A 13627-nucleotide genomic window follows, 5' to 3' on the forward strand; every position below is an offset into this window, starting at 1 on the left:
TATTTTCTACTGATTAAATCCGGCTGCTGCTAATGGATTAACAACTAGCTCCCCCAATAGCTTGGTAGGCAGGTGCACTCTGGTGTGATACCAAGTGATATAGATCAAGAAAGTTAAAGATCTCATTACTGGTCTGTATTGAGTTAACTGATTTTAGCTGGAGAATGTACAAAATTGCCACTTGCGTCTGGTAACAGAGGACAGTTAAACAATTACCCACCGTTAGGAAGAGAGGGGTAAGACTATATTATTGACCATGCTGTAATTATGGGTTTGGATGGATTGTACAGATGAGGAAGGAACATGGAAAAATATTTGTACAAGGTCACAACTCAAGTCCTATCAGTAATGTTTAGTTTAGTTTAGAGATACAGCACTGAAACAGGCCCTTCGGCCCAACGAGTCTGTGCCGACCATCAACCACCCATTTATACTAATCCTACACTAATCCCATATTCCTACCACATCCCCACCTGTCCCTATATTTCCCTACCTATACTAGGGGCAATTTATAATGGCCAATTAACCTATCAACCTGCAAGTCTTTGGCATGTGGGAGGAAACCGGAGCACCCGGAGGAAACCCACGCAGACACAGGGAGAACTTGCAAACTCCACACAGGCAGTACCCAGAATTGAACCCGGGTCGCTGGAGCTGTGAGGCTGCGGTGCTAACCACTGCGCCGCCAATGTTTTTGTAACACCCACTAAAGCATATTTTTCCTGAGTGACTTGTAAATTTTTGTTTTTGAATTTGAGCTTGGGATGTTCATTTGTGAAGAGAGGTGGGATCCTTGGAAACATTTTGGAATTTGGCAGAATAACATAGAAAATATGTTCAGCTACATCACTAAGCTAAGCTAAGAACTTATGCAAACCTATGATGTTTTAAACTACGTGGGTTAAGGTTTGCTCATTCAGTGCAACAAAATTACATTAGTAGTCTAATATATTGCATTTGTTGTCTTCATCTTCACAACCATTGCTAAATTCTCTAACTCACATTTTATTCAAAGATGCCAAATGAGTCCTCATTCTGATTTTTTGTTTTAATTCCAGAATTTAAATCATTACCTTGTAGGCCTAGTTCTGAAATGGGATTTTATAGACTTGTTAATATTGATTATGGTTTACAATGTTTACAGTGAATAGTCAGAAGTTTATTGAACAGCGGGAGAGCCAGATCCCAGTGGATGAAATATTTTTCCACAGGTAAGATAGTTGGATATTTTGTAGAACTTGGACCTTATTAAAATTTGTGCAATTATGTTATTGTGACAAGGATTGATTAGTACACAAGAGCACAGATTTATATACAGCTCTTCACGCAGACTAACATCTTAGAGTCATAGAGTTATACAGCACAGAAACAGGCCCTTCATCCCAACGCGCCTGCGCCGACCATGAAGCACCCATCTATTCTAATCCCATTTTCCTGGACTTGGCCCATAGCCTTGTATGTTATGGCGTTTCAAGTGCTCATCTAAATACTTCTTAAATGTTGTGAGGGTTCCTGCCTCTACCACTTCTTCAGGAAATGCATTCCAGATTCCAACCACCCTCTGGGTGAAAATTTTGTTCCTCAAATCCCCTCTAAACCTCCTGCCCCTTACCTTAAAACTATTCCCCCTGATTGTTGACCCCTCTGCTAAGGGAAAAAGTTTCTTCCTATCTAACCTATCAATGCCCCTGATAATTTTGTATACCTCAATCATATCTCCCCTCAGCCTTCTCTGCTCTAAGGAAGACAACCCTAGCCTCTTCATAGCTGAAATGCTTCAGCCCAGGCAACATCATGGTGAATCTCCTCTGTACCCTCTCCAGTGCAATCACATCCTTCCTATAGTGTGATGACCAGGACTGTACATAGCACTCCAGCTGTGGCCTAACTAGCGTTTTATACAGCTCCATCAGAACATCCCTGCTCTTATATTCTATGCCTCGGCTAATAAAGGCAAGTACCCCGTATGCCTTCCTAACCACCTTATCTACCTGTGCTGCTGCCTTCAGTGATCTCTGGACAAGTACACCAAGGTCCCTCTGACCCTCTGTACTTCCCAGGGTCCTACCATCCATTGTATATTCCCTTGCCTTGTTAGTCCTCCCAAAAATCTTGGCGTGCTTTACAAGCATTGGTCACTAAGAAATGGTGTAGAGAGGGAAGAAATCAAACGTACAGTTGAAGAGACTGTGACCAAGGTTTACTTTGCCTCTTCATTCTTCTCGATCTGTAGCCTCTCCTCCATTATCTGGCTGAGTGGGACGGCCCTCGTCTGGTTCCGTTCTTATCTATCCATTTGTAAAAGAAAAGACTTGCATTTATATAGCTGCTTTTACGACCACCAGATGACTTAAGCTGCTTTACAGCCAATGAAGTACTTTTGAAGTATAGTCACTGTGGTAATGCAGGAAACGTGGCAACCAGTATGCGCACAGCAAACTCCCACAAACAGCAATGTGATAATGACCAGATAATCTCTGTGATGTTGATCGAGGAATAAATATTGGCCAGGATACCAGGGATAACTCTTATGTTTCTCTTCGAAATAGTGCCATGGGATCTTTTATATCCACCCGAGCAGATGGGGTCTTGGTTTAGCGACTCATCCGAAAGAATACCTCTGACAGTACAGCACTCCCTCAGTACTTTTTTTTTTATTCGTTCCTGCGATGTGGGCGTCACTGGCTAGCCCAGCATTTATTGCTCATCCCTAATTGCCCTTGAGAAGGTGGTGAGCTGCCTTCTTGAACCCTTGCAGTCCATGTGGGGTAGGTACATCTACAGTGCTGTTAGGAAGGAATGACAGTGAAGGAATGGCAATATAGTTCCAAGTCAGGATGGTGTGTGGCTTGGAGGGGAAGCTGGTGGTGTTCCCATGCATCTGCTGCCCTTGTCCTTTTGGGTGGTAGAGGTTACGGGTTTGGAAGGTGCTGTCAAAGGAGCCTTGGTGCGTTGCTGCAGCGCATCTTATTGATGGTGCACACTGCTGCCACTGCATTGGTGGTGGAGGGAGTGATTGTTTGTGGATGGTGTGCCAATCAAGCAGGCTGCTTTGACTTGGATGGTGTCAAGCTTCTTGAGTGTTGTTGGAGTAACCAGAGAATCTCCTGCAATGACTTGTCTTCCCACTCCTGCACTGTTATCTCTGGTGTCTAACTAGAATCTGTCTTTGACCCCTCTTATTTCTCCTCTACATGCTGCCCCTTGGTGACATCTGAAAACACATCAGATTCCACATATATGCTGATGACACCTTGTAGTCAAATCTCTTGATGGCCTCAGCCCTCCCTATCTCTCTCCTCCCACCCACTGCCAACACTGCGTTCCTCCATTTCTAGCCTCTTTTGCACTCCCAATCTCCTACCCCATCATTGGCAGATGTACCTTCACCTGTCTAGGCCTCACTAAACCTCTCGTCTTTCGGCATTCCTGAAAACCTAACTCTTTGACCCAGCTTTTCGTCACCTGTCCTGATGTTTTGACTAATTACGCACCTGGGACATTAAATGCAAATATAAATCAAGTTGTCATTGGAATATGGTTAGGGAATTCAGTAACTCAAGTTGGTAAATCGTAATACACATATATAGAGGTGAAAATAGAGTTTGATGCTTGTGAATCATTAGGATTGTTTATAATGGGAAAATACAGACTATTATAAAATTGAGGTAATCCTGTGACCATACTTTTTATTTGTTCATGGGATGTGGGCATCGCTGGCAAGGCCAGCATTTATTGCCCATCTTTACCTCAGCACAATGAGTAACAAACTTTGATATTTCTTCCAGAGTAAGTATCTCGTGGTAGGTCACGTTCTGTGTTTCAGTTTCTCTGCCTCATTCTGCTGAACCGCACCTGGGTACCCACATTGAAGTACAGATTGAGAATGTTTAATGTTACAGCATAGAAACATGACCTGATTAGAAAGTTTCTTATTTTAAGAACACATAGCTAATTTAATTTCTAAGTCTTTAACTCCAGTAATTAGAACCTATGACTATCGGTCAGGGTCAGTTTTGAATCTGAATGCTTTTTAATTCGAATGGCAACACAACTAAAGAGAGCCCGACCTTAATAGTTGTGGTGTATGAAGTGTCTAATTATCAATTGGATGTTAACTTTATATTCAGATATTACAAAAGACTTAATGCAACACAGAAACTACGAAGATTCCGAGGAGATGAGGAACCTGTGGAAGATGTGGATGATGATGAGTTTGAGCAGGTGCTTGGTAAGCATTATTAAACTAGATATTTAAATATATCATGAAGAATTTTGAACATTTTGGTGTGCAGTTGAATAATAGATTTTTGCCTTAAGAAATGTGTAGAATTATGGTAGCAGGCAATGTCTGTCAGTAATAGCTCCTCTCGTCAAAATGATTAACGGGCTGTTATGCATTTCACTGTAATATGTAAAGTATGAAACATTTTAAGTCATGGTGATCTTGTGCATTTGCCTTTGCAGATTTCTATGAAGGAGACAAATCTTTTGAAACGTTAATTGATGACAGTTTAGATTTTGCTAGGTAAGGTTTATTCTATTGTACAATTTCAGCCAATAAATAACCTTAACTGTTTTTTCAAGAGAGAAGATTTACTTTTTTGTGTGCTCAATGTCTTTGGTCCATTCTTTTGATGTAAACTGAGGTATTGCCTATCTAAGCTCTCTAGATCTGGTGGCACTAGAATGTTGTATATATGGACTATGGCGCTGCCTGGGAGAGCGACTGTTCGAGATCAGACTTCACTGCCCACCTGCCAACTAACTGCCCATTGCCACCAACATGAGGAATTTGAAGCATTTGACAAGGTCCTGCACAAAAGATTATTAGCAAAAATGTCAGTGCACGTGACATGGGTTGGTAATTAGCAGGTAGGAGGCAGAGAGTCAGAATGGGTTTGCTCTCCTGTTGTCAGGATGTGGTGATGGTCCCTGAAGATTTGTACTGGGATCTCAGCTTTTCACCATATATATTAATGATTTGGAAGGAATAGAGTTGCATATCAGGTTTGCAGGAGGCGCAGTAAGTTGTGTGAATGGGAGCAGGAGGATACAAATGGACATAGAGATTTAAGTGAGTGGGAAAAATTATAGATGGAGTTCAATGTGGAGAAGTGAGGTCATCTATTTTGGATCCGAGAAAGATGTATCAGAATATTTTCTTAATAGTTAGAGGTGGGAGCTGTGGGGAGAAAAGATTTAGGTGTCAGTGTCCCCAAATCACTTAAAAGCTAGTGCACAGGTAGCAAAAGCAGTCGAAACTGGTTGGACCTTTATCTCAAGGGGATTGAATTCAAAAATGAGGAGCTGATTCTTCAGTTGTGCAGAGCCTTAGAACCCATTTGTATTGTGTTTAGTATTGGGCATTGAACTTCAGGAAAAGTATATTGGCCTTCGGAGGTGTAAGACACAGTTTCACCAGAATGATACCAGGGTATAAAGGGTTGTTTCATAAACCTGGCTTGTATTTTCTGTTTAGAAGTTTGAGATGATCTAATCTAGGTGCTTAAAATTTTAAAGGTATTCAATAGGATAGATACAAATAAACTATTTCCTCAAGTGGGCATATTTAGGAGTGAAATCAGGAAGCACATTTTCCTCAAAGGGTAGTAGGAATCTAGAACTTGCTCCCTGATAAGGATGTGGATGCTGGTTACACTGAAATTTTCAAAAACTGCCATTGATACAGTTTTATTAGGTACAGGTATCAAGGGATATGGAACAAAGGAGTGTAAATGAAGTTGAGGAACAGATCAGTCATAATCTATCTGAATGATGGTACAGGCTCATTCCTATGCTAGAATCATAGAAAGTTTAAGGCACAGAAAAAGGCCACTTGGGCCATCGTGTCTGTGCCGGCCAAAAAACGATCCACCTATTCTAATCCCACCTTCCAGCATTTGGTCCATAGCCCTGCAGATTACGGCACTTGAGATGCATATCCAGACTCCTTTTGAATGAGTTGAGGGTCTCTGCTTCAACTACCCATTTAGGCAGTGAATTCCAGACACCCACTAACCTCTGAGTGAAAAAGGGTTTCCCTCATCTCCCCTCTAATTTTTCTACCAATCACTTTTAATCTATGCCCCCTAGACACTGACCTCTCCACTAAGTTGAAAAGACCCTTCACCTCCACTCTATCCAGGCCCTTCAAAATTTTGTACATATCAATCAGACCTCACCTCAGCCTTCTCTGTTCCAAGGAGAACAACTCCAACCTATCCAATCTTTCCTCCTAGCTGCATTTATAGTCCTGGTAACATCCTCATAAATCTCCTCTGTACCCTCTCTAGTGCAATTACATCCTTTCTGTAATGAGGTGACCAGAACTGCACACACTACTTAAGTTGTGGCCTAACCAATGAGTTATCAGTTCCAGCATAACCTCCCTTCTCTTATATTCTATACCTTGGCTAATTAAGGAAAGGATTCCATATGCTGCCTTAACCACCTTATTGATCTGTCCTGCTACCTTCAGGGATCCGTGGACATTCACTCCAAGGTTCCTTACTTCCTCTACAGGGCAGCGCAGTGGTTAGCACCGCAGCCTCACAGCTCCAGCGACCCGGGTTCAATTCTGTGTACTGCCTGTGTGGAGTTTGCAAGTTCTCCCTGTGTCTGCGTGGGTTTCCTCCGGGTGCTCCGGTTTCCTCCCACAGCCAAAAGACTTGCAGGTTGATAGGTAAATTGGCCATTATATATTGCCTCTAGTATAGGTAATTGGTAGGGGAATATAGGGACAGGTGAGGATGTGGTAGGAATATGGGATTACTGTAGGATTAGTATAAAATGGGTGGTTAATGGTCGGCACAGACTCGGTGGGCCGAAGGGCCTGTTTCAGTGCTGTATATCTAAAACTTCTCAGTATTTTCCCATTAATCGTGTATTCCTTTGCCTTGTTTGACCTCCCCAAATGCATCACCTCACACTTCTCCAAGTTGAATTCCATTGCCACTTTTCTGCCCATCTGACCAGACCATCAATATCTTCCTGCAGCCTACAGTTATCCTCCTCGCTATCTACCACACAGCCAATCTTTGTGTCGTCTGCAAACTTCCTGATCATGCCCCCTACATTTACGTCCAAATCATTAATAGATACCACAAGAAGCAGGGGACCCAGTACTGAGCCCTGCAAAATGCCATTGGAAACAGCCCACCGGTTGCTAAAACACCCATCAACAACTACCCTTTGTTTCCTGCCACTGAGCTAATTTTGTATCCACCTTGCTGCATTTCCCTGGATCCCATGGGACTTTATTTTTTTAACCAGTCTGCCATGTAGGACCTTGTCAAAAGTCTTGCTAAAATCCATGTAGACCACATCAACTGTACTAGCCTCCTCTATCTTCCTTGTTACTTCAAAAAATTCGATCAAGTTGGTCAAACAAGATCTTCCCTTAACAAATCCACGCTGACTATCCTTGATTAACCTGTGCCTTTCTAAGTAACAGGGTAAACTGTCTCTCCGAGTAGATTCCAATAATTTGCCCACTACTGAGGTTAGACAGACTGGCCTGTAATTATTCGGTATATCCTTCACTCCCTTTTTAAACAGAGGTACAGCGTTAGCAGTTCTCCACACCTGTATCCAGTGAGGACTGGAAAATGATGGTCATACCCTCTACCACTTCCTCTCTTGCTTCTTTTAACAGCCTAGGGTACATTTCATCTGGCCCTGGTGATTTATCAACTTTCTAGGATGCTAATCCCATTAATACTTCCCCTCTCCCTATATTTATCACATCCAATACTTCACACTCCTCCTCCTTAACCACAATTATCTGCATTGTCCCCCTCCTTCATGAAGACAGACGAAAAGTCTTTATTAAGAACTATACTAACATCTTCTGCCACTACACATAGATTACCTTTTTGGTCTTTTATGGGCCCTACTCTCTCCTTAGTTATCCTGTTACTCAATGTATTGATAAAACATCTTTGGGTTCACATTGATTTGCTTGCCAATATTCTTTCATGCCCTCGCATTGCTTGGCTAATTTCCTTTTTGATTTCACCCCTCCACTTTCTATACTCCTCTCGGCTTTCTATAGTATTGAGTTCTCGGTGTCGGGCATAAGCTGTCCTTTTCTGCCTTATCTTGCCCTGTAGGCTCCTTGACATCCGTGGGGCTCTAGATTTGGGCGTCTCACCCTTTTTCTTTGTGGGAACATGTTTACTCTGAACCCCTTGAATCTCCCCTTTGAATGCCTCCCACTGTTCTGACACTGATTTACCTTCAAGTAGCTGTTTCCAGTCCACTTTTGCTAAATCACTTCTCAGTTTAGTAAAATTGGCCTTGCCCCAATTGAGAACTGTAACTCCTGTTCTATCTCTGTCCTTTTCCATAATTATGTTAAAATTGACTGAATTATGATCACTACGACCAAAATGCTCTCCCACTGCCAACCATATCTTCATTTCCTAAAACTAAGTCTAAAACTGTGCCCTCTTTTGTTGGACTTGCTACATTTTGAAAAAGTTCTACGGAATGCACCTCAAGACTTCTGCTCCCTCAATTCCTTTCACACTATTATTGGGGTAGTTAAAATCCCCTACTATTACTGCCCTATTGTTCTTGCATTTCTCAGATGTGCCTACATATCTGCTCTTCTATCTCTCTCTGACAGTTTGGGGGTTTATAGTACACTCCCAGCAGTGTGATTGCCGCTTTTTTTTGTTCCTTGGCTCAATCCATATGACCTCACAACTGTAATAGTTTCCTCGACCAAAATTGCCACACCCCCTCCTTTCTTATTCCCCTCCCTATTGCATCTGAAAACTCTGTAACCAAGAACGTTGAGCTGCCGTTCCTGTCCCTCCTTAAATCATGTTTCTGTAATAGCTATGATATCATAATGCCACGTGTCTTAACTGCTTTATTTGCTATACTCCTTGCATTGAAATAGATACCCTTGAGCACTGACAAACTTTTTTTTTCTGTCCTTTGTTTCCTCTGTCTTCCAGACTCATCCATTACCTTTCTGCCTTCCATTTTCATTTCTGATTTTGTCCCAACTGAGTCTACCCTCAGGTCCCCATCCCCCTGCCAAACTAGTTTAAACCCTCCCAACAGCACTAGCAAAACATCCCGCAAGGAACTGTCCCGGCTCTGTTCAGGCGCAACCCGTCCAGCCTGTACAGGTCCCATCTCCCCTAAATCCAGTCCCAATCTCCCAGGAATCTAAAGCCCGCCCTCCTGCACCATCTCTCCAGCTACGTATTCATCTGTCGTATCCTTCTATTTCGAGACTTGCGCGCCACACAGGATCAGGCGGCAGGTTGTTCAATCTTGCCCGTCTAAGAGCGAAGACCAAAGTACGGAAAGTCCTCATCAGGGAACTCCTCTTTGCTGACGATGCTGCATTAACATCTCACACTGAAGAGTGTCTGCAGAGACTCATCGACAGGATTGTGGCCGCCTGCACCGAATTTGGCTTAACCATCAGCCTCAAAAAAATGAACATCATGGGACAGGACGTCAGAAATGCCCCATCCATAAATATCGGCGACCACACTCTGGAAGTGGTTCAAGAGTTCACCTACCTAGGCTCAACTATCACCAGTAACCTGTCTCTCGATGCAGAATTCAACAAGTGCATGGGAAAGGCTTCCTCTGCTATGTCCAGAATGGCCAAGAGAGTGTGGGAAAATGGCGCACTGACACAGAATACAAAAGTCCAAGTGTATCAAACCTGTGTCCTCAGTACCTTGCTCTACGGCAGCGAGGCCTGGACAACGTACGTCAGCCAAGAGCGACGTCTCAATTCGTTCCATCTTCGCTGCCTCCGGAGAATCCTTGGCATCAGGTGGCAGGACCATATCTCCAACACAGAAGTCCTCGAGGCGGCCAGCATCCCCAGCATATACACCCTACTGAGCCAGCGGCGCCTGAGATGGCTTGGCCATGTGAGCCGCGTGGTAGATGGCAGGATCCCCAAGGACACATTGTACAGCAAGCTCGTCACTGGTATCAGACCCACCGGACGTCCTTGTCTCCGCTTTAAAGACGTCTGCAAACGCGACATGAAATCTTGTGACATTGATCACAAGTCGTGGGAGTCAGTTGCCAGCGATCGCCAGAGCTGGGGGGCAACCATAAAGGCAGGGCTAAAGAGTGACGAGTCGAAGAGACTTAGCAGTTAGCAGGAAAAAAGACAAGCGCAAGGAGAGAGCCAACTGTGTAACTGCCCCGACAACCAATTTTATCTGCAGCACCTGTGGAAGAGTCTGTCACTCTAGAATTGGCCTTTATAGCCACTCCAGTCGCTGCTTCACAAACCACTGACCACCTCCAGGCGCTTACCCATTGTCTCTCAAGACAAGGAGGCCAAAGAAGAAACTACTTTTGAGATACTGCTTGCTAATTTCTTACCTAGCTCCCTAAATTCTGACGGCAGGACCACATCCCTCTTTCTACCTATGTCATAGGTTCCAATGTGGACCACGACTGCTGGCTGTTCACCCTCCCCCTTCAGGATGCTCTGCAACTGCTCAGTGAAGTCTTTGACCCTGGCACCAGGGAGGCAACACACCATCCTGGATTCGCGTCTGTGGCCACAGAAACACCTGTCTGTTCCCCTGACTATTGAATCACCTATCACTATGGCTCGTCCAGTCTTCCCTGTACTCCCTGTGCAGCTGAGCCACCTGTGGTGCCACGGACTTGGCTCTGGCTGCACTCCCCAGTTGAAGCATCACTTTCCTCAGTATTCAGAACTGACTACCTGTTGGAAAGTGAGATGCACTCGGGTCTCCTGCACTGCCTGCCTGATTCTTTTTGACTGCCTGGCAGTCACCCACTCCCTCTCTCCCTGCATACTGTTAAGCTGTGGGGTGACCGCATCTATAAACGTGCTATCCACGTAGCTCTAATCCTCATGAATGCACCGCAGTGTCGCCAGCTGCCGTTCAAGTTCCAAAACCTGAGCTGAAGCTGCCGCAATTGACACTTCCTGCACAAATGGGTCTCTAGGATACGGGAAGCATCCTGAACTCCCACATAGCACAGGAGGTGCACTCTTGAGGTTGAAGCTCCCCGCCCTTCCTTTATTTATTAGTTGACCCTTTGTTACTGCTTTTAAAAAAAAACCTTTCCACTGCTACAACTACAATGCTAGTTTGGTTTTCTTAGCCCATACCATGCCCTGTTCTGTAATCAGCCAATATCTTTGAGTTAAAAGATGTATTCTCTAATTTTTCAATTAAATGATTTTTCGGACAGCATGGCTTTTCAGGAATTTGCACTGTGGGGAAATGATGCATAAGTGACCAGATTGGTAGGGAGGGGTAGTGAAATTGGAGGACGCAGCTTAGAAATTACAGAATGAATTGAGCAAAAGCCGTAAAACTATGGCATAAAATTTAATACAAACAAGTGTAAAGTATTACGGTGAAAGGAAAAATAAGCAACATAAGCACTCCACTCCTTGGGACGGCGCAGTGCTTAGCACTGCAGCCTCACAGCTCCAGCGACCCGGGTTCAGTTCTGGGTACTGCCTGTGCGGAGTTTGCAAGTTCTCCCTGTGACCGCGTGGGTGCTGCGGTTTCCTCCCACAGCCTAAGACTTGCAGATTGATAGGTAAATTGGCCATTGTAAATTGCCCCTAGTGTAGGTAGGTGGTAGGAGAATTGTGGGCATGTGAGAGAGAATATGAGATTAATGTAGGATTAGTATAAATGGGTGGTTGATGGTCAGCACAGACTGGTCGAAGGGCCTGTTTCAGTGCTGTATTTCTCTCTATGAATCTAAATAGCATTTAAAATGCCGAAGGGTGAAGCTGCAAGAGGCCTAATTATCTTAGGTGCAAGGCTAAACATGCCCATCTAACGTAGAACTGCAGTCAACAGAGCCTTAGAATATTGAAATACTTAACTACAATAGTAGAATAAGTCACAGGAATTTGTGATCAAACTGTAGAGTTCTCTAGTTAGACTTCATCTTGAATACTTTTCCCATTTCTAGGCTCCAACACAAAAGGGAGTCTGTCATTCAAGCACTGCAGGCAGTGCAGAGATGAGCCATGAGACTGATCTATCCGGTCACCTAAGTTTTAAGTATAGACTGACAGGTTTATCATCATGGAAAGAAAGGTGATCTTGTATTAGTATATGATAGGGGAATGGAAAAGGTAAACCAGAATATTACTCTAAATAGTGAGAGTAGGTCAAGGGATCATGGATTCAAACTGGTAAAAAGTAAATTTGAGACACGTTTTAGGAAATTCATCTTCACACAGGGATCAATGTATATTTAAGATTACTTGATAAAATAATGGAGGCAAAAACATTGGAAGCATTAAAGAAATAAGCAGATGTTGCAAGATGGGTTATATAGGATGATGTTGGGTTGGGGGGTTGGTGAAACTGTAGAATCTTACTGGATGGATGAATTCAGGTGTATTGAAATGTCCTTCAACTCTAACAATCCTGTGTGAGTTTACTTTTTACTAGTTTGAACCTATTTAAAAAGGCATTTTAAAGGTCGTCCATTACTTCAAAAAATTAGTACCATTTGGATATCTGAGGTAATTGAGCTTGCGATTGCTCTCTATGAAGTCATTTATAAGAGTAACTATTGGGATCCAAGCAAACTTCCTTGGCAGCTTAGTTTTGATATGAAAGCATTTAATTTAAAGCATTTTAACTTTTGTCTAATCCTAAAGCTGCATTGTAATTAATAAATGTTTTCACTGCAATTTAAATTTATCATAAATTTATCATAAACCCATAAAATCATGATTTATAACAGTTTCTTGGATAACTTCAATGCCAAGTTTGATTTCTTTTGCATGGGAAAAATCAGGTGTCAAATAATGATTTGTTAACAAAGTACACAATTAAATGAAAATGTTTAATTTCAGTGGGAAATGCTTAATGAATGGGAAATCATGACTGCCATTAGAGGTCTACATGTAGGTTTTGCAGAATGGGGGTCTGTAACAATGCTGTTCTCATTCAATTTCTGCTTGCTTAAAGTAGCAGTATTCCTGCTGAGTTTATATGTATGGTCATTGTAATTTTATAATTTAAAAGTCACTTCAGATTTCTTGAGCAAGTTAGGTAAAATAGATTAAATTAATCAAATGAATTCTAAATTTCTCACTGCCCGAGAAGACACAATGTACAATACAGAATAGAGGCAGCTGGTCGAGCACCACTGGGGTAAGGGAGAAACTTGTGGCATGCTAGCAGGATACAATGAGATTGTTTTAGTTTTACAATGTGTTTTAGTATACTTTAAAGGAGAGATAGGGAAAACAACCAGAATATTGCTTAGTGTTTTTTTACTGCCATGCAGTTGGACAATGGCAGAAAACAAGAAGCCACTAACTTGTAAACAAAAATGCCCATTATTTTCACAGTAATATGAAACAGAAATCATCAAAAGTTGCAAAAGGGGTTGAAGAGCAAGCCAATTCAGACCTGGATGAAGATGATATGGCTGGTTTGGATGATGAAGAAATATCATTAGGAAGCTTGGATGAGGAAGACTTTGGGGAAATGGTCGGAGAAGAAGGTGGTGTGTTCATGGATGAACCAGATGATGATACAAAAGGTACCATTCATACTTTCTGTAATATTGCATAATGAAACTTAATTTACAACAGATATTTTTCTTTTAT

General features: G+C 42.7%; 1 protein-coding gene across 1 annotated transcript in view; it reads left to right on the forward strand.

The window, feature by feature from the left end:
* cebpz (CCAAT enhancer binding protein zeta) overlaps positions 1-13627 on the forward strand; it is a 32482-nt gene that overhangs the window by 14444 nt on the left and 4411 nt on the right. The window contains exons 9-12 of the mRNA XM_068045310.1: positions 1145-1211; positions 4131-4231; positions 4468-4528; positions 13367-13560. Coding sequence (XP_067901411.1) covers positions 1145-1211; positions 4131-4231; positions 4468-4528; positions 13367-13560 — 423 coding nt within the window. The remainder of the gene's footprint in view (positions 1-1144; positions 1212-4130; positions 4232-4467; positions 4529-13366; positions 13561-13627) is intronic.

This window comes from Heterodontus francisci, chromosome 13 (genome assembly GCF_036365525.1).
Source record: "Heterodontus francisci isolate sHetFra1 chromosome 13, sHetFra1.hap1, whole genome shotgun sequence".
Lineage (NCBI taxonomy): Eukaryota > Metazoa > Chordata > Chondrichthyes > Heterodontiformes > Heterodontidae > Heterodontus > Heterodontus francisci.